This window comes from Sodiomyces alcalophilus (assembly GCF_042370955.1).
Source record: "Sodiomyces alcalophilus JCM 7366 unplaced genomic scaffold ACRALscaffold_2, whole genome shotgun sequence".
Classification (NCBI taxonomy): Eukaryota; Fungi; Ascomycota; class Sordariomycetes; order Glomerellales; family Plectosphaerellaceae; genus Sodiomyces; species Sodiomyces alcalophilus.
Genome location: NW_027263533.1, coordinates 1573051 through 1592463, shown reverse-complemented (window position 1 = coordinate 1592463; position 19413 = coordinate 1573051). Strand labels below are relative to the sequence as shown.

Genomic DNA, 19413 nt, shown 5'->3' with positions numbered 1-19413 from the left:
ACCCAAAACCACAAAGAGGTACACAGAAACTCCCAGCTCCGTTTAGTCTTCCTTTAGTCTTCTCGGCCTCGACTACTCTCGCACGACGGGGATGAGCCTGGTCATCAAAGGCCCCTTCTCCCAGGTCAAAAAGTTGCGCTGCACGATCCAGTCGTTGCTCTCTGGGCACAGTTCCAGGTCGTAATGCCAGAGCGTCTTGGCCAGGAGGAGGCGCAGTTCGAGCCAGGCGAGACTTGATGTGTTAGTGATTTCTTTCAAAAGGGGGAAAAGGGGGAAAGGAAAGGGGGAAAAGAAAGGGGGAGTCAAATATATATCCAAATATTGATTAATAATCACAAAGTACTTACTTCTTGCCGACACAGTTCCTCGGTCCGTACAGAAAAGGCTCGTGTACTTCCTTCTTGTCACCGGCGAACTCGGGATCGTCGGGGTACAACCATCGTTCGGGGATAAATTCGAGCGGACGAGACCAGTTGGCGGAATGGCGGTAGGCGACGTTGTAGTCTAACGTCACCGAGGTCTAGGAGGGTCAGTAATGGGAGAAGAGAGGGGTCGTTTGTATCGGTACAAAAGAGTACAAAAGAACGGACCACGGTACAAGATGATGGACGAGGAAAGGCCGGGAAAATAATATTAATACAAAGGAAAAAGACAAGAAAAAAAAAAAAAAGGACTCACCCCCCCAGGGACGTACTCCCCGCAAATCTCGGCGCCACCAGGTGGTACAATGCGCGCCATGCCCGAACCGCCGGGAACGTAGAGCCGCAGCCCCTCCTGCAGGACGGCATTGAGGTACTCGAGGCCGGCCAGGGCCGACAAGGTCATGTCTTCGGAGCGGGAAAAGGCGGTGCGGATCTCGGCGACGAGGCGCTGGTAGACGAGCGGCGTGCGCATGAGGTAGTAGCACACGCCGGAGACGACGGTGGCGGTGGTCTCTGTGCCGGCGATCATGAGCATGGCTGCGTTGGCGTGCATCTCGGGCCGGCTGAGGCCCTTGTCGTCTGCGGCGTGGCGGAGGACGAAGGACCAAATGTCTTTTTTTCTCTGCTTCCCGTCGTTGTCGTCCTGATCGTGCCCGAGTTTTTCCCTTTCCGCCTGGGCGACGGCGACGCGGCGGTCGACGAGGTCGGCGGCGAAGCGCATGTGCTCCCTGGCCTTCTTGTGCAGGGGCGCGGCGGTGACGGCGTTGAGGAGGGGCCCGAGGACGGGAATGTCGGAGAGGACGGCGCGCCAGACGATGAACTTGAGGCCGAAGAAGATGAGGCGCACCCAGGGGATGTAGTCGCCCGTCTCGAGGAGGCGGAGGGGCTCGCCAAAGGTGAGGTCGGCCATGATGTCAAAGGTGCAAAAGTTGAACAGGTCGACGAGGTTGATGGCGCCGCTGCCGCCGCGGGGGTCGCGGACGCTCAGGTCGGCCATTTTGCGCACCATCTGGTCGGCGTAGCGGACGAAGAGGGGCTCCTGGGCCTGCAGGGCGGTGTTGGTGAAGGCCTGGTTGAAGAGGCGGCGCATGCGGGCGTAGGCTTCGGGCGGCGCGGACGAGAGGCTGTCGTTGGAGAGGGAGTCGCCGCCGAAGAAGCGCGTGTCTTTGGGGAACTCGTTTTTGAGGGGGCGGCCGAAGATGTCTTTCCATGCGGGTGCTAAACTTGGGTGAATACAGGAACTAATGTGCGAGAGCGAGCGAGGGTGTGTGTGTGTGTGTGTGCGTTACCTTGCATATAAGAGAGCTCGTTGGGAGAAACCCGGATGGTGCCCGTATATCTCTCATGAAACTCGATGGCCTTCCGGGGATATGTGCCCATGAGGAGGTGGAGGGACTTGGGCAAGCCGCTGGCGCGCCATAGTAGGGGACCGGGGTACTTGCGCAGAGGGTGGAAGAATAGGTTGTAGATGGCCTGGGCAAGGGACTGATGGTGAGAAGAAGTTAGTCGCGGGACGAAAGAGGGGGAGATGGATTGACTTGCGCATAGGACGAGGGAGCCGAATAGGAGTAGGACGGAGCTGGTGGCGATGATGGCCATTGCTGTTTAGCTGGTGGGTGTAGGCTTATAGCGATACATAAGGTCGACCACGACCACGGCCGCGACGACGACTCGGAGGAACCGGCGCGCGAATCACCAAACGAAGGACAAGAGGAGCGGTAGTGAATGAGTGGTAGCTCTTTTCGAGATTCGATCAAAAGTTGGATGTCTGTCAAGAAATCAAGAATGAACGAGAATGAACAAGGTTCCCGCCGCCGCCATGACAAAAGCGCCCTCCCTCCCACAGACGCGTTCTACCCACTACCTTATTAGTGTTTCTGTCAAGACGAGTAAGACTGCTCGGTCGGCTGATGGGGCCCGACGGATGGCATGGAGCTAGAAGGTTTCCGGATTAGAACAAAGAACAGACGATACGAAAGAAGCGAAACGTGGTGGCCTGGTAATTAGCATGTAGACTAATTGGGACGGGGAACCATGAGAACGGAACCTCCCGGGCCAGCTGATGGTGTGAGGTGGCGGATTCGACGTTGGTTTCTTCCGGATGTAGGTTTCGTTTGTTTTTGTCCATTTGTATTGGGGTTTTTCTTTCTTTTTCTTTTTTTTCTTTTTTCTTTTTTTTCTTTTTTCTTTTTTTCGTCATTCGCCTTTTTATTTCTTTTCTCCCTGCGTCTGTGTTGTTTCCCTCTTCCACCTTCGTCACCGTTTGTCTTTGTCAACCAAGTGGTTGGATGGTGTTGGAAATCCTGCTGTCTGGAAGGTCGAAAGAAACCTCTTGGCCCTGGAACAAGCCAGGGACGAGCCAGCGCCCCGCATCGGTGGGTGGCGTCGAATAAAAGGCACGATATGGTCGATGATAAGGCATGGAGAGGGGCACCTTATTCGATCGGTAGCGACAGGGATGGACCAACGCAGGGCCACAGGGCTCGAGAAGAGGCTGTAAGTTGAGCCACGTCCAACAAGTGTCTGTCATCTTTGTCGTTCCCAGTTTGCACGTGTTTTTGGTTTAGCGGGACAACCCTAGACTGTCGATCACATTGGGAAGTGTTCGATGGTGGAGTTGGATCTGAAGGAAAGAAAGACAATCTCCACATGGACCCGACACTGCGTTGGGCAAACATGATATTGAGTAAGGCCGGCCAACGGAGTTTCCCAGACAAAGAGACCATGGCGTCGTGTCCGATCCCCGGGTCCAAAGGTCCGTGTACTGTGGCTGAACCCGTGTGGCTGAAAAGGACGCGCACGCCTCGGAGTACGGTACCGATCCATGCATGGCCTACCACTACAGTATCCAGACCATATCCACACCCATTACACACTGTGCTTCTACGGTTATGCACCGACGCCTTCCGTGGTTGCTCTGCGGGGTTGACACGTAAAAGAAGACACGGCCATGTACTAGTACTTCGTACACATCAAGCCGATAACAACTTATTCGTATAATCCGAAGAGGAAACCGGACTAATAAACAAGGTACAGCAAGTGGACATAAATATCGAGCAAATATACCCGCCTATGCCTGCCTATTGGCGTGGACTTGTAAGTACATTTGCTGGACAGTTTTGTCTCGCCGCTGTACCAACTCGTTACAAATACAACGCATCCATCAGGGTGCTCACCGAATGCATCAAACACTCTATTCGTATAGCAGTTCCGTTCGTACCTGGAGAGTCGTGATCACTCGTGACATCATCGTAGGTCGTATGAGACCATGAGGTAGAAGACGGCATGGCCGTAATGTGCCTGCACTCATGGCAATCCCCTCGGAAACCACAAACCAGTATCACAACCATTTGACCAACTACCTCCCCTCTATCTCAACCTCACCTAGCATAGCGGATAGTGCTCATAGTCAGACTCGTAACCGTCACACAGTTGTTACGACTCCGCGCCTCGTCAAACATGTCCGGCGTCCTCATCGTCGGCGCGACAAGAGGCCTCGGTGCCTCCCTCGTCAAGCAATACGCCGCCAATCCGGACCATCGACACGTCTACGGCACCACCAGGGCGTCCTCCGCCCCCGGATCAGACCAATTCCCTAAAGACGTCCAATGGCTCACCGGCGTCGACCTCATGAACCCAACCGTTGGCCAGCACTTGGTCGCCCAGCTCGATCCCTCCCAGCCCTTGTCTGCAGTGGTAAGTGGGATGAAACTTCAACCTCTCCACCGCCCAGCAGCACTACCACCTATCGCTGCGGCCAATATACCACCTACTTTACGCCCGGGCACCAACAGACCAATGAGCATGTCGTGAGCATGCCGTGTCACCCTTCCATTTGCCGTACGATGGCCCGATGAGCTGATATTCATCCTCTCCTTTCTTTTTTGTTCTTCGCCCGCCTAGATCATCTCGGCAGGACACTTCACCACCGAGGACCTTTCGCCCGAAAAGGGCCCCAACTGGGCCGAGGAACAGCGCATGTACACCACCAGCTCCATCGCCCCCGTCTTCATCGTCCACGCCCTCGTCAACGCCGGCCTGCTGCGCGACGGCGCCAAGGTCGTCCTCGTCTCGTCCGAGGCCGGCAGCATCTCCCTTCGCCACGAGATGGAGGGCGGCGGCAACTACGCCCACCACGCCAGCAAGGCCGCCCTCAACATGGTCGGCCGCCTGCTGAGCCTCGACCTCCGAGACCGCGGGGTCGTCGTCAGTATTGTGCATCCCGGGTTCATGCGCACCGAAATGACGGCCGGTGTGGGGTTTGACAAGTACTGGGATGTCGGCGGTGGTAGGTTGCCTAAGAAAAGAGAAAAGAAATCCCAGGGCTAAGTCACCACAGCGGTCACTCCCGGAGAAGCGGCCAAGAGCCTGATGGAATGGACCGAGAATCTCGACATGTCCAAGACCGGCAAGTACTGGGCACCTCGGGGCCCAGGTCCGTTGACTCGTTCTTATTTCTTATCCCCGTGCCTCTCCCCTATTCACGACCCCAGAGTCAGCGTACTGACGTGGACGTCTCGTTGCAGGTGACATTGGAACGGCCAATGTCGTACTTGGCAGTGACCTCCCAACCCCGCTCCCCTTGCCCTGGTGAGTGGCTATTTGGCGGTGCTGAGCCTGGACAGCTGGAAGTTTGGGAGCGCGAACGCGTTGAACATTGTTGGAGCCACGTCTCGTCGGAATAATCAGCTGCCGCTGTCTTGAGGATGTCTATATTCCATCTCTGCTTGCCTCCGCCTCTCTTCGAACAGTATTGCCACGGAGCAGCTGATGGCTAGTCGCTACAAATCCCCATCTGTGAACTGACGGTGAGGATCGTGACAGGATCAAAGCCTTTGGGTGGAACTATGATTGATATGTGTTGACTGGGCGATGCGACGATACTTGCGCATGAAACTCGTCATACAGTCGTGTCGAATTCGATAATAAAGGACAAATACCTTCCGTGTCTTCTCCCTAGCTTTACGATCGCGTTCGTATGTTCCTATGGCTATGTATGATGAGGTCAATAGAGCCAGGACGGGATAAGATGGAGCAAAAGAGATGAATATATTCAATGACGAGTTTCTCGGCCATTGAACAGGCGGACGCCAGAAAATATTTGGGGAATGCTGGTCTTTCTGCGCGACTCAAGCCGAAACAAGAAACGGGACGAGATGCAGATCGGCCGCTATGATGCCAGGAGCTTGTACATATCCCACAAGGCCGACGACACTGACGTGCAGGGGAAGAGCAAGCCAAGCCAAGCACGGGGAATCGTGACACCCGAGGCACGAGGCCGAAGGTCGGAACTCAGGGCAGTATTGGATACGTATGTATGTACGTTGCAATGGCAAACTTGCTCATTTGCCGCCTCGGCCGCCGGTTTATCCTCCCGGCAAGACCCTTTTTCTGGTTCCCCTTCCCTGGCAGAGAAAAGGTGCATTAGCCCGGCTTGGCTGGTCGTGTAGGCATACAACGTACATACAACGTATAAAAACCCTTGATATTCGAGGGAAAGGAGGAGGAATGGTCATGTGGGTTAAAGAACGGGACGGTCCTTGGGCAGGGCAAGCTCGAAGTATTCCTTCTTTCTTCTTTTTTTTTTCTTTTTTTCCTTTTTTTTTTCTTTTTTTTTCTTTTTTTTTCTTTTTTTTTTTCTTTTTTTTTCTTTTTTTTTTCTTCGCCGCTTTCCATCTACCTCCAGTATCCAGGCATTGCACACGAGGGTCATGAAGAGTGGACTTGGTACAGAGTACCAGGGACTGGATGAGGAGCGCGCCAACTCGCGAATAGCAGCGCACTGCCGATGCCGAGTCCGCGCCACCCTGTCTAAAGTGAAGCCTTGGGCGACGTTGTGGATCGGCGCGTTCCCCTTACAGGGTGTGGTTCCTGATGAGCAGCAATGTTGCCGCAAATGGCAGTCTTCAGGTCGCCTGACGTCCCATTTGAGCTGGATGGAGGGAGGGAAATCAAGGGGGGAATAATAACCCTTCCATATTCTTACATCACGAGTTGGTAGTGGCTTGTCTGAAGATGACCGCAGCTACGAGAGACGTCGATTGAGTTTGGAGAATGGGATCGTATTAAAGACTGACCAGCTTTTGAGGGGATGATAACAATAAAAATGAAGGAGAATGAAATGCCGGTGGTTGAATCGATGTCTTCAGTTACGGTCGATTTGCTAAAACGCTCGCGATTATCCCGCGGTCGTTGTGCGGCGGCATAGAGGGGAAAAAAGGGGAGTGGAATGAAGGCTGGACATGTCCCAAGCCGGCAAGAAAAGCTGCTGGCAGGGGAAAAGCCTGGGGCATACAACGTACATGTGTACCTAAGTACCTACCTACCTAACCCCACAGTCACAGGGGCCCTGGACCCTCCAAGGGTCTTGCTAGAGGTAGAGGACAGATTACATACAGTGGCTGCACGTTTATAACGAAGTACCTACCTTGTTTCCTTACTCCGTGCCGCTGTGGTTGGAGAGGTACCTGGTAACTGTGTTAAAACTGCACTGATCACCGTCTGTTTCTACACTATGCTTTCAACTGAACCCAGTTGCGACGACTTTCTCTCCCTTGGTACACTGGGTACTTTGTAAAAATTGGTTTGGCCTGGCGTCTTACCCAAGTCTGCCGTACCTAGCCAAAGTCCCCGGGAACATTGGCGGTGTGTCCAGTGGGAACTATGTACTCCGTACACTACGAAGCATGGACCACGAGGAGACCCTACCTCCACACCTTTTCCCCTCACTATCCGTAAACGGAGTCTCTCAGCGTAATGCTTTATGCGGATGCAAATGCCGGGCTAATTCAATTCGGTGGGCTAGTGGTTTTTAGAGCCCGACTCATTTCTTCAACCGGGTCTTCCTTCCCACATTGTCCTGTCTGTGGTCCGTTCCCCCCTTTCTCTCCTGGCGGCCACCTCGAACCTCAAAGAGTCAACCCCTCGGTCCCAACACACGCCTCCCAACCTGCCATCACTGCCATCGATCAACACGACGACTCTTTCGCTTCCCAAACACCCTTATTCTTACGAGGTACAACAACATCTCGTCCTGTCCTCAGTTGCACAGGCACCACCCACCCGGGTAGCCTTTCCACGTCCTTGGATCCGTTGCAAGCTATCCGATGCTTCGCCGCGCGTTTTCCTCATTCCCTACATAGGACGACGGCAAGCAGATTACAGAGAACGACTTTCCCGACAGGGTTTCCAAGGTTTCCCTTCACCTCGACTCTATTCCGACACCCTGTGCTTTGTCTTTGTCGATCATACACTAGCCTGCGCGGACAACAGCACCTGCTGACGAGAGCATTTGCTTCTCTCCTTGCATCTAATTACTTTACTTTTGGGTTTGCTCAGGTGAATCCCTCGGTCGATTCCTTCGACTCGTCCATCGCCATTCTCCTGTCGCCTCCGACCGACTCGGCGAATGGGTCATTCGGCCACACTCTTCTTCTCATCGCTAAATACCTACACATAAACGATATTCGCATGGTCGCTCAGACACAACTCTCAACTGAATAGCCCAGCCATCCACCGGCTATTCGATAGTTGCTTCGATAGTTCCCTTTTAGAGACGCCCTTCCATCCGTCTCTATCCTCTGAACTGCACTCTCCCGTCACGCTGCTCCTCCACGGCTGTCGAGGAGAGAAGACTGAGCAAAGACAAAGGTAGCAATACCTAGTAGTAGGCAGCCGGGCTTGCGTGCAACGCGACATACGCCAGCACACCAACACACGCCTGGAACATCCTCCCAGCATCCATCGAAAGTACCGACGGCAGCGTTTGCTCCAGTGCGACCCATTTTGCCTTGGGTCTCTCGCCTGTTGTCGGCCAATATCCGCCAACTCGCCTCGCCGGTATTGACATCAGGCCTTTACCGTGGTTTGCCGTTATCAGCGTGCTTCGAAGCATTCGGCACCTCCTTGACGCGAGACAGGCCTCCAAAGCCATACATCCGCCTTGGATAACCTAAAAAGCGTGCCACTTGAACTTAACAACCGTTGAATTCGCCGCAGCATCACAGCCACTTGACAATAAACTTTCCGGCTACAGAATCGTCACGCCTCACGACTTCGTCCCATCTCCATCGCATCCTCGCGACCATTCTGCCATTGTCGCCGGTAAAAAGTTTCATTGGCTGCCCAGCATGTCGTCCATTCAGCCAGGTGAGTTGTTCATTGAACTCTTTCTGGCTTGGTCCTTTTTCCTTTCCCTCTTCCTACCTGTACCACCTACCTGGCTTTCTTGTGGCTTTTCTTTTGGTTGGTTTCTGCCAAAAAACATCACACAAAAATCTTCCATCTTCCCTATTTAAATCCAAGTCCCTCGCTTTTCATTCCTCCCTTGTTCCCTGCTGGATGAAACCAAAAGTTTCCCGTCTTCAGCACACACACCCTTGTTTCCCGCCCCCTTTGGCACCCCTCTCTCCCCCCACCATCTCCCCCCTATCACGATCCACCAAAGCAATTCCAAACAACCACTGCAATAGCTTTCCAACTTGTTTTACCCCCTTCCCTTGCGGTCCACTCTACGTCAAACTTGTCAAGTTAGTGAACCTGTTTCACCTCACCTTCCCTCTGTATATCGTCATTTGCATGCGCTCAACCGTGGAAGACCTGGCGCTAACCAATGTCCCTGCAATATACAGGCCCCGACACCGGGCGATCTGCCGGGTTGACTCTCAATCTTCCATCCACTAACCCGTTTCGCAACCGCGCTGCTTCGCCCGCCAGCCCCTTTAATACGGCCACTTCGCCCACGGCTGTTTCGCCATTTGACGACCCCCCTCCCCGCCCAGTGTCTCGGAATCCGTTCCTCGAACCCAACTTTTCGTCCAGCCAGCCGGATTTGATTGATATCAGCAACAACACCATGGCGGCCAAGTTTGATTCAAAGACCTCCCCGACTGCCGAAGAGTTGTTTGTATGTCGCTCTATTGTTCTCTAGTCCTTTTTGTCCTTTTTGTCCTTTTTGTCCTCACGGCCCCAGCCTGTATCTTTGTGTGCATCGCATCGCGCGCACTCTACCTGTCAAGCACTCCAACTCTGCCAAGCACGCCGCATTGCACATGGGCGCTTGAACCGGGGCCTGTGTATCACCATCTAACAATAGTACTCTCCAGGATACCTTGACTCTTGATGACCCCAGGCCGACCCGGAATAACGCCGCACCTCTTCCTCCGTCGAACCGCCCACCCCCCCTTCCGAATCGCGAAAACAAGCCGTCAGCTCGTCGCGGCCCGCATCCCGCTCATAGCCCCCCGCGCTCCCGAGAAGAGGCTCTGAGGAGGAAGATGGAAGGCAAAGGACCCCATGATCGGATCTCGAACTCGCGCTCACCGCAACGGAGGCCCGAGAGACGCCCGATGCGCCGCAACTCGGAGTCGTCCGTGCTGGACATGGAAAAGCCACTTACCGAAGAAGAGAAGAAGGCACGCGATGCCCGCCGACGAGAGCGAGAGCGTCGTTACCGCGAGAACAAGGAGAAGAAGCCGAACCGCCGACTGGATATCATCGACCAGCTTGATCACACCAGTCTATTCGGAGCTGGATGTTCGTATTGCCCCTGGAAACCAGATTCGGCTTTTCTTCCGCCTGACACGTCACTGACCACACTACCGTGAACAGTCCATCACGACGGCCCTTTCGACGCTGTCAACCCGCACCGAAATCGCAAGGGCAGTCGCCGTGCGCCCATGCAAGCTTTCCCGAAGGATTCCCTCAACATGTCGCTCGGGGGATCAGGTCCCCTTAACAAGACGGCCGACCATTCCACTTTCATGGGAACCGCCAACGAGGAAGCCTTCAAGGAGTACGCGGGTGGCGCGAGCCGGAACGGTGGCACCTACTTCAGCAAAGAAGCACCCGTCTTCGACCCGCGCGCCCGCCCCGCTATGCACGGAGAGGAATCGCTGGGTCTGGGCACATCGACATTCTTGGAAGGGACGCCGGCCCCCCGTGCGGCCATTCAGAAGCAGGTCGCCGAGCAGGCCGAGCAGGTGGCCACGGAAGGGCTGCAGCGCAAGAAGTCGCTGGCCCACCGCATCCGGAACATCAACAGGCCACCGCGTGACGCCGGCCCCTCGGGCCGCATGACGAACCCCGAGGGTGTCTACGCGCGCACGTCACCCGACTTTGCGCCCTCGTCGACGAGCACCCCGCAGTACTCGACCGAACGCAACCCTTTCTTCAACGAGTATGGCGGCAAGGAGTCCGAGGGCCACGCGCTTCACCGTGCCAACACAGGGACCATGTCGCCCAGCAGCCCGCCGCCGCCTGTCCCGCGACGCGGTTCCGGCCAGGGCGGTCCGCTCGAGCGAAGGGCGACGGGTGACGCCACATCGCCCACCGAGGACGGTTCGGGGCGGCAGTCGGGCGGGTTCATGTCGCGCGTCCGGAGCATGAAGGGAGGACGAAAGAACCGCCAGCCCTCAGATAGCCTGCCACCCGGCACCGCTGTTTAGAGGACGACAAACACGGACGGACGTGAAGGGGCAAGGGACCAATCAAATGGGGCGCGGTGGAGAGGAATACACGGCAAGATGCAGCAAACATGGGACACGGGCGGGAAGCTACGCCGGGGTCTGTTTCGTTAGGCTTTATGGTGAAGGACGTGTGAAAGAAGGGGAAGGACAATGATGTGGCCGCGGTGTGTCCAGCTCTAGTTGCTTTCGAAAAGTGTGGGCTCAGTTTCTGGTGGTTCTGGTGTGATACCTTTCCGGGGGGGCACTTTGAGTTCCTGTAAATAATCCTATTATCCAGGACGACCACGCCTCTCCCTAGGTGTTTTCTCTTGTTTCTTCCTTTTTACTGCAGTAGAGAGGTACGAAAATAATTAATTCCTATGGATTATTTGCTAGACTGCGAACGTCAAGATTCGGTACTTTTCGAAGGTACAGTTACGTGTCTTCATATAGCTCTCTGGAGTGACGTCATGCTCTTCGTTTTAGTACGAGGGTACCCATGTTAGTTGAATAATCACGTGATGTCGTGGCAGTACGGGCAAACCGAAGCCATCTCGGGTCTTTCGACGCGAGTCGTCGCGTCCTGCTGAATCATACATACCTGTTGGCAATGTCAGACGTGCGGCCTCCAGGCTAGAGTGGTACCTGGTAGGCTATGCCTACATCCAGAATATGTCTACAGGTAGAGAGAAAAGCACACGACACACACGCGCAAAATGACGGACGGTGATATACCGCCTGGCCACACTCCCCCGACCCCCTCGCCCGGCTCGAGCGCGGAATGGCCGATCGAACCTGTCTCGGCGGCTGTCCTGCACTCGCGAGAAACGAAGCGCCGAGACGAATTGCTACGGCGCGGACCCGTGCGGACGGGGTGCGGCGAGGTCGATGAGTATGTTCTCCTCGGAGGGTTTGAGCGCGGGAGCGTCGTGGGGATTAGTGCGGAAGATGAAGCCTTTGGGATGAGGGTGAGTTTGGGACTTTTGTTTTCGTTTTCTTTTGCTTGCATTACTCTTGCGTCCACCTGGGTCCTATTCATTCTGCACTGCTTTGTTTGTTCCTCCTTTTCAGTCCGAGTTCTTCCACCATTCCCTGACTGTGCAAACATGCAAACAACAGCTTGCATTCCAGGCTCTAGCGAAAGAGCTCGTGAATGGCTCGTCGACTGCCATGGTCGTCACAAACCAGCCGCCTGCGACTCTACTCCCCATGCTCCGAGATGCTGTCAAGGCGGAGCTTGTCGGGCAGACGACTGACGAGGAAGCGGCCCGAGGGAAGCTGAGGGGTTGCCTGGAGCGGGTGTCTGTGTCTCGAGTATTTGATTTGGAGGGACTGTGGGAGGTATTGGCCGATTTGGACATGCCTTGCGAGGACCAGCCTGCCTCCCAACGCCCGGAGGATGGGACGACTCTCGCGGAAGGAGCGCCGGCGGTGTCTCGGGAGACAGAGCCGCGGGGGGAAGAGAACACAGACCGCCCGGGATCCAAACTCGCTAAGGTGGTAGTAGCGGACAGCGATGACGAGGACGAGGAGCTTCCTCTCCCGTCCCCTCCACCCGCTCCGCCCGCCCCGCCCGCCAATGCAAGGCCCCTTCCTACCCCCGACCGCATGCCGCCAGAGTCCCACCATGGCCCGGACATCATCGTCATCACGCATTTCGCGACACTGCTCACAGCCCTCTTCACCCGGCGGGAGAAGAAGGCGACCCACACGTCCCTCCAGCTCCTGGCCTCGCACCTCCGTTACCTGACGCGCGGTGGTGCGCCGTCGAATCCACTCGTCCTCATCATTAACACGACGACATCTCCGACTGTCCGAAACTTTGAGGCGGAAACGCCACTTCGCAACTGGGTACCGCCATCGTCGTCGTCATCGTCGTCGAACCGCCCCCTCGACCCTACGCTGCAGTCCGTCTTCTGTCCTGCCACGTCCAAGCGCAGGAACAAGCCGAGTTTCGGGCTGGTGTTTACGCAGCTGCTTGATTTGCATTTGCTGTGTACGCGCATACCGCGCGAGCGAGAGGATGCGGAGAGGTTGTATGCGCCGCTGGGGGAGGGACGCGGGCAGGAGGAGGTGGGGTTTGTGTGGGTGGTGGAGGTGCTGCTTGACGAGATGGGGGTTTGGGAGGAGGGAGGGGCCCGGAGGCCGAGGCGGTCGAGGGAACAGAGATGGGGAGCTGTGGATGTTGTTGGTGGGCGGGTTGTGGACGCGTTTACCGCCCCTTGAGGTGGTTCGTATGTCATATGTCCGCGTCTCGTCAGGTAAGCTCTTATCTAGCTTGGACGGGTGAGAATGGATCTGGTCGTTGTTCAAGGCGTCAGGGGCCGAGATATTAGGCTATTATCGTGATGTTAAGAATCGTCTCTGATGACATTATGATCCGTTTCATAGGGCTGAATGCTACGGGCCTAGGTGTCATGTCGGTATAAGCAGTTCGGTATCTAGGGACGAAGGTTTAGTTGGTGGCACAGTTCTCTGCGGTCTTTTAAATCAGACTTCTACGTTTTGCAAAACATTGAATCCACGGCCTCAAATCACCTTGTTTCAGCGGACAGTTTTACAAGCTGTCTTCTGAATCTCGGGGTCCCTTACCAAGGAGGTTATAGCGTCGAGATGGCTTATCTTATCTGATCATCGAAGGTCGGTTACCTTATCTACGGTGTGCCCGATATGATAACGGACTATTATTGTTCCTTCTGCTTGCACCGGCCATAGATGGCAAATACCCTGGGCGGCTTCTGATCTCTCCCTTCAACTCCAACACAAACCTCGTGCGTTTAGACATGCCGAAACTTCCGACATCAGCGTGCCAACTTTTCCCGACGCAATAACAACGAAATAACAAGGGCCCCCCTATACTCTATGTCTGGCCCGGCGTGGTGAACATAAGAGATGCGCGATCACTCAAGACAGCGGGAGGGCAGTCCGCCCTACCCCAGACAGTACCGCGACAGCGACGGCGACAACGACAGAGACAACGCGCGCAGATCACCGCCGCGTGGCAGGGGCGATGAACATGATATAGACTACCGGAGACAGCAACAGAGCCATCATTACGGCCATCCTACTCATCATGACCAGTACCAGAGCTATCGCGACGACTACCGAACTCGCCAGGGTAAAGACCTGATCCGAACAATGCCCTGCGGGAGGAGGCACACGGGAACTTAGACCTATCATAGATGGATTCAGGCTGGTTTGAGCGTAATGGCTAACATCCCCACGGGCCGACGGGACTATTCTAGGTCTCCCGCCAGGAACGAGCTGTCTTACGACGACCACCCAGACGGAGACCGGCAGCGGGAAAGGGACGCCACGCGCTACGGACGCGGGCGCAGGGATTTCCACGATGCCCATCCCAGGGGTCGATATGACGGGGACCGGGCCGGCCATCGTGAAGGCGACCGCGATGACCAGGCCGACCAGAACTATTACCGTGGCCACGATTCCCGCCGCGACTACCGCCACAGGGACGATCGCTCGGCCGACTACCGTGACCGAGGAGACCGGGACAGGACGGAGAGGTCGTATTCTCGGCCCCGGCATGCTGATATGGGTCGCGACGACGATGATCCCCATGACCGTCGTTCAGCCGCGCGATACAGCCCGGACGGCCGAGATGGCCATACCCGGTCGTCATCCCCCAGTCGGAACCCTGGCGCCTCTACCGACACCATCATACTGGAAGGACTTCCTAGGCATGTGTCTACGGACGACGTGAGTTGCTTCTTACTGAAAAAGAACCTATTGGGTTGGTGACTCACAGTTTGTTGCTGGCAGGTTCGCGAGTCTCTGACGCGGCATTATGGCACGTCGCGCTGCCCGTCGTTTGACGTGCGCGTCCCGCCTGGGCGAGGTTGGTTTCCCTCTGCAAAGCCTATGATGCCCATGAGGATGATTACTGAACCATCTCTCTAGGCCGCCGCGCATTTGTGCAGTACGATCAGTTGAGCGACGCCGTCGACTTCATCCAAGATAACTACCCAAGGTTACTACTCGACTTTGCCGGCTTGGTCGACGGCGACGCCAGCGGCAAAACGCCCGTGTACATCCACTATGCTCGTAACCGCGAGGATGTGGGCAGCTGGACATGTCCAGTGGTGAGTTTATTGTCACGCACCGACCCTTGATACGCTGGCCTGACACACCCGTCAAGTGCGATTATTCCAACTATGCGACACGGACCCGTTGCAAAAGCTGCGGCGGCCCTCAGTCAGGTATGCATTGACCCTCATCTCTGTTTTCTCCTCCCTCTAGGAATGACAATCTCTAATAGAACCAGATACTTCCATGTTCCGGCCGACTCTGACGGGCGAAAGCGATGCCTCCGACACCCCGTCTCAGATTCTCGTCTTCTACCCGCTGGCAGCCTCGGTCACGGAGGAGGTCCTTGCCGCCGGTGCCGCCAAGCTTCAACTGGAGGAAAAGTCGACGGCCGCGAAGAAATCAGCAGACGGAGCGCCCAAGCTCAAGTCCACAGCGCCGACGGGCGACCCCACCGGATACGGTGCCCGGCCCGGCTCGCTCCACCGCGTCTTCCTCATGAGAGACCGGGATACCAACGAGTCGTTCAACTTTGGCTTCGCCGAGTTCTGGACCGTGGACGATGCTCTCGCAGCCATGACCAAGTTCAAAAGGTACCGAGAGTTCACCATTGCCTCGGGGCCCGTAAACGTTTCGACCATCCACCTCGGTGTTTTCATTCCCGAACAGAGAGAGGTCACCCCGGCCATCGAGAAGTTATCCTTTGCGCCGCTGTTCAACCCGACCATCAGGGTCAAGTACTGGGATCCGCACGCCTTTCCGAGCCAAAGCATGGTGGAGGAGAACCCGCCAGACAGGCCACAGTCGGACGAGTCGGAAAAGTCGGGCAAGGGAGGCGGAGACCAAGCCGCCGAGTTGAAGAAAGCCAAGAAGCGCAAGGCGGAGGGCAGCGGGCTGCCCGCGTCGGGGAAGCGCCCGGCACCGATGATCGGCCAGATGGCCATCTGGCAGAAGAAGCATGATGAGCTTCATGTGGGCACGAAGTCATCCGAGTCGGTGGCCGGGGAAAACGACAGGGCGCTCGCTCAGTCGGGTGACCGTGCCCCTTTGAAGATTTCGCTCTCGGGGTCCAACGGACTCCAGCAAGGGTCCATCAAGACGTCGACCACCACGACTACCAATAGTAGACCTGCGCCGCCAGCTGCTGCTGCTGCGGCGCAAAACACTCCAACACCACCGCCAAGCAATTCGCCCTCGTCGCTTTCGGGTGCGGCAGCTCAAGCGACGGCACAGGCCCCGAACGCCGGTGAGACGACCGTCGTATCATACGTCGACCGCGAGAAGGTATGCTGTCTCATCTGCATGATGAAGTACAAGAGCCTCGACGACCTCAACACGCACGAGAGGTCTCGGAACCACAAGATGGCCATGGAAGATGAGGAGAAGGTAAAGGCGGCCCTGCCCCGACTGGCGGCACGCGACAAGAGGATGCAAAAAAAAGCTGCGGCCGCTGCAACCACCGGGACGCAGGAGAACGCGACGTCCACGTCCCAATATCGCGATCGCGCCAAGGAACGCCGCGAGGTGTTCAACCAGCCGGCCAAGCCGACCGTGCCGCCGTCGACGGGGAAGCAGAACGCGTCTTTGTCTTCCTCTGCACGGGAACCACGCGAGACCCCGGCGGCAGCGACGAAGCCAACGTCAACACCAGCGGCAGCAGCACAGCCGTCCAAGGGCTCGGCGATGCTGGCCAAGATGGGCTGGACGTCCGGCAAGGGCCTGGGCGCCAACGGCGAGGGCCGCACCGAAGTCATCGCCACCCACGCGTACCAGGAAGGCGTCGGGCTGGGCGCCGAGGGAGGAAAGCTGGGAGATGCGGCCGAGTTGGCGCGGCGGAACACGACGAATAGCTACGCCGAGTATCTGACTGTTGCCCAGCAGAAGGCGAGGGAGCGGTACAACAAGCTGAGCTGAGGATGGTCCAAGAGGCGTGGTTCGGAGTCGAGGAGGCATGGAACGGGCGTTTACGGAGTATTGGAATGGCGGGCCTACGTAGAGTGGTATTCTATTCCGTGTTACAATAGGAGTTGACGGAGTCGTTATCATGTTGGCTCGCTGCGACCGTTGCTACAGGATTGTGGGTTGTGTTGACGATTATTTCTACATTTCCTTTCCAGTCGATGTCTTCTGGTAGTTCTCATATTCCATATGCGTCTCAATCAAGGCAGAGGCAAGAAGATACACTCTACGCCCTCACATGCGACGGGTCTCGTCATATTTCAAGGGAAGAACAATGTCTATACGAGTACTTAGCCAATGCTCATACGAATTGCTTATACGAATGCTAATAGAATACTCACACGAATACATGCACGCCAGCCTATGCCAGTCCATTTGTCGTCCAAGTCATTATCAGGTCAAGCTCCCCTACAAAGCAGCCGTGAGAACAACGACGGAAGAAGCAAAGAGCAGCGCGGCTCCCACGACGCCCATTCCCGCCATCCCGCCCCCTCCTATCCTGCCAGCAGCATTATCGTCGTCGTCTCCATCCTCCTGGCTGGCAACATTGTCCGAGGCCTCACTGGGATCCACACCCGCCGCGGTAGGGAGGTCCTTTTGGCCCGAGGCCAGCTCGACGATATCCCCGCTCGACTGGCCAGAGACGCCATCGCCAATGACGGCCTGGGCGATGCCGACCTGCATGTTGGGCTCGTCGTAGACCACGTAGGCGGAACGCAGGAAGGTGTCGCCGAGGATGACAAAGTTGGAGCCGCCGGCTTCCTCCCTGACGCCAAAGAAGGCAGTGTCCTGGATGCCGAAGACGCAGACGTCGTCGAAGGGGACGTTGATGTTGCCCAGCGCGGCAGGACTGACGATATCGAGGACCATCTCGCGCATGGGCACACGAATGGTGGCGGCCGGGCCGTCGCCGTCGCCAAAGGAAAAGTCGAGGGCCATGCCGTCGCCTTGTCGTCCGGCCAGGCCGCAGTCGACGAGGGCGACGCCGTAATTGTCGTCGATGCCGAACGCAGAGAAGATGGGCTGGGCGACGCGTCCAGGTAGGAGGGTCAGGGTGGAGCCTGTGTCGAGGACGGCGTTGCCGCTGAAGGAGGACGAGGTAACGGGTTCGGGCTCGGTGTCGGTGCTATTTCGGACGCTGACGGATGTGAGGGATATGGTGTAGTGGGAGCGTGTCCGTCCGTCGAAGGTTGGGATGATGGGGAAGGTGGCAAGCTTGCCGTAGTACTTGGTCTTGTCGATACCGCCGAAGAGGATCTGGCCCTCGTCGGCACTCAGGTCGTTCTATGTATCCCGTTAGTATGATATTTCCGGGTTTTGTGGTCCTCGCATGGTGTTTTCTTTTCTCTTTTTCTTGTCCAGAATTATGCAGATGCAGTTCGGTCTCCAGATCGAAAACTTCATCCGGCGAATGCTTGAAAAAAAAAAAAAAAAAAAAAAAAAAAAGAAAAGGAAACAAAGGGTAAAAAAAGGGTAGAAAAAGGAGCCCTACCAGCCAAACACTGTAAGCTGCACGACCAATATACCCCTGTTTGACCATATTCTCCAGCACCGTAGCATAGGGCCGACTCGCGGCGACATAGTCCGACAAGCCCAAGCCCAAGATGCCCGAGGCACGGGTCAGGTCAGTGCCGAGCCCCAACTGCTGGTTCTCGATGGTCTGGCCGCCGACGGAGATGCGGTCTGTGAAGTAGTCGCCGCGGACCTGGTTCCCGTCGAGGTACTCGATGCTAAAGCCGCCGCGCACGGCCGTCTTGTACGAGTCGCTGGCGCCGGCGTCGAAGGTGTCGGTGCAGTAGCCGTGCTGGCGCTGGAGGGCGTCGCTGGCGCAGTAGTCGGCGCCGGCGTCGACGACCCACGTGTCGGAGCTGCCCGTGTCGAGGTGCATGAGGACCTGCTGGGGCGGCGTGCCGACGGCCACCTCGACGTAGTAGCCGCCTCCCGTGATGTTGTTCATGGCCGCCAGGTCGAGGGTGTTGTCGCGCTTGGACTTGGTGAACTGGATCACGTTGGGTGGTAGCTGGAGCTTGTGGAAGGTCTGTGAGACCACTCTTGGGGACGGTTCGGAGGTAGAGGTGGAGGCGGCCATGGCGGTGGTGGCCACGAGGCCCGCGATGATGATGGAGACAACTGATTGCCTCATGGTGTTTTTCACTCGTTTTTCTCTTTTTCTTTTCTTGGTGCTTCTGGTTCCTTGGTATCCTGTCCCCTCCTGCCTGGTCTCGGCTTCAGTCCGAGTTTTCGACTCGGTCCGGCCGTTGGCAGGATTTCCTTTCTAGTTTCCTGGCTGCGCCGGTACCTGACGACTCAACGATAGGTCGGTATAGGTATATGTGATAAGAGATATTCTATCAAATGGGCCAAGTCCACGTTTTCCAGAACTGAAGCCAGTTCACGTAGCAATCAGTGGTAAAAAGAGTGTAAATGCACTTGCCTCATCAACGGAACATGCTGGACCTCCTAAACGAAGGGCTGCGATGGTTTATATTTTATCCTGAATGGAGATGAAAGGGGGATGAAGGTGAGAGAGTGGAAAGGCGAGA

The 19413-nt window shown here is 56.3% G+C and overlaps 8 protein-coding genes across 8 annotated transcripts; 5 read left to right on the top strand and 3 right to left on the bottom strand.

The window, feature by feature from the left end:
• Positions 1 to 72: 72 nt before the first annotated feature.
• ACRALDRAFT_2025450 (uncharacterized protein) lies at positions 73 to 2021 on the bottom strand (the record flags this gene model as incomplete). The annotated part of the gene is made up of 4 exons (XM_071020311.1): positions 73 to 232; positions 348 to 520; positions 679 to 1640; positions 1712 to 2021. The coding sequence occupies 4 exons, from the start codon at positions 2019 to 2021 to the stop codon at positions 73 to 75; spliced, it is 1605 nt and encodes a 534-aa protein (XP_070876736.1).
• Positions 2022 to 3739: 1718 nt separating this feature from the next.
• ACRALDRAFT_2051537 (uncharacterized protein) lies at positions 3740 to 5770 on the top strand. The gene is made up of 5 exons (XM_071021616.1): positions 3740 to 4118; positions 4326 to 4710; positions 4762 to 4857; positions 4949 to 5012; positions 5174 to 5770. Exons 1-5 carry the CDS (start codon positions 3882 to 3884, stop codon positions 5226 to 5228), a joined length of 837 nt encoding a protein of 278 aa, XP_070876735.1. The 5' UTR covers positions 3740 to 3881; the 3' UTR covers positions 5229 to 5770.
• On the bottom strand, positions 5249 to 5770 carry ACRALDRAFT_1091897 (uncharacterized protein; the record flags this gene model as incomplete). Its single annotated transcript, XM_071019589.1, has 2 exons — positions 5389 to 5770; positions 5249 to 5318 (listed from the first exon to the last, which is right to left on the bottom strand). Exons 1-2 carry the CDS (start codon positions 5496 to 5498, stop codon positions 5249 to 5251), a joined length of 180 nt encoding a protein of 59 aa, XP_070876734.1. The 5' UTR covers positions 5499 to 5770.
• A 3506-nt stretch (positions 5771 to 9276) lies between these two features.
• ACRALDRAFT_2040086 (uncharacterized protein) lies at positions 9277 to 10867 on the top strand (the record flags this gene model as incomplete). Its single annotated transcript, XM_071021020.1, has 3 exons — positions 9277 to 9327; positions 9527 to 9956; positions 10032 to 10867. The coding sequence occupies 3 exons, from the start codon at positions 9277 to 9279 to the stop codon at positions 10865 to 10867; spliced, it is 1317 nt and encodes a 438-aa protein (XP_070876733.1).
• Positions 10868 to 11479: 612 nt separating this feature from the next.
• ACRALDRAFT_1079832 (uncharacterized protein) lies at positions 11480 to 13274 on the top strand. Its single transcript, XM_071018948.1, has 2 exons — positions 11480 to 11835; positions 11987 to 13274. The coding sequence occupies exons 1-2, from the start codon at positions 11584 to 11586 to the stop codon at positions 13091 to 13093; spliced, it is 1359 nt and encodes a 452-aa protein (XP_070876732.1). The 5' UTR covers positions 11480 to 11583; the 3' UTR covers positions 13094 to 13274.
• A 356-nt stretch (positions 13275 to 13630) lies between these two features.
• On the top strand, positions 13631 to 14272 carry ACRALDRAFT_1061025 (uncharacterized protein). Its single transcript, XM_071016347.1, has one exon. It carries the CDS (start codon positions 13760 to 13762, stop codon positions 14036 to 14038), a length of 279 nt encoding a protein of 92 aa, XP_070876731.1. The 5' UTR covers positions 13631 to 13759; the 3' UTR covers positions 14039 to 14272.
• ACRALDRAFT_2025446 (uncharacterized protein) lies at positions 14075 to 16825 on the top strand (the record flags this gene model as incomplete). The annotated part of the gene is made up of 5 exons (XM_071020310.1): positions 14075 to 14584; positions 14648 to 14723; positions 14786 to 14967; positions 15024 to 15084; positions 15150 to 16825. 5 exons carry the CDS (start codon positions 14075 to 14077, stop codon positions 16823 to 16825), a joined length of 2505 nt encoding a protein of 834 aa, XP_070876730.1.
• A 453-nt stretch (positions 16826 to 17278) lies between these two features.
• On the bottom strand, positions 17279 to 19013 carry ACRALDRAFT_2040093 (uncharacterized protein; the record flags this gene model as incomplete). Its single annotated transcript, XM_071021021.1, has 2 exons — positions 17279 to 18154; positions 18363 to 19013. The coding sequence occupies 2 exons, from the start codon at positions 19011 to 19013 to the stop codon at positions 17279 to 17281; spliced, it is 1527 nt and encodes a 508-aa protein (XP_070876729.1).
• Positions 19014 to 19413: the final 400 nt, after the last annotated feature.

What these genes read in the sequence shown, in the direction of transcription:
- ACRALDRAFT_2051537 (XM_071021616.1), top strand. Translation starts at nt 3,882, where the DNA reads ATGTCCGGCGTCCTCATCGTCGGCGCGACAAGAGGCCTCGGTGCCTCC. An exon ending in CCCAGCCCTTGTCTGCAGTG is followed by an intron (nt 4,119 to 4,325) that starts GTAAGTGGGATG and finishes TCGCCCGCCTAG; the next exon opens with ATCATCTCGGCAGGACACTT. An exon ending in GTACTGGGATGTCGGCGGTG is followed by an intron (nt 4,711 to 4,761) that starts GTAGGTTGCCTA and finishes AAGTCACCACAG; the next exon opens with CGGTCACTCCCGGAGAAGCG.
- ACRALDRAFT_1079832 (XM_071018948.1), top strand. Translation starts at nt 11,584, where the DNA reads ATGACGGACGGTGATATACCGCCTGGCCACACTCCCCCGACCCCCTCG. An exon ending in ATGAAGCCTTTGGGATGAGG is followed by an intron (nt 11,836 to 11,986) that starts GTGAGTTTGGGA and finishes TGCAAACAACAG; the next exon opens with CTTGCATTCCAGGCTCTAGC.
- ACRALDRAFT_1061025 (XM_071016347.1), top strand. Translation starts at nt 13,760, where the DNA reads ATGCGCGATCACTCAAGACAGCGGGAGGGCAGTCCGCCCTACCCCAGA.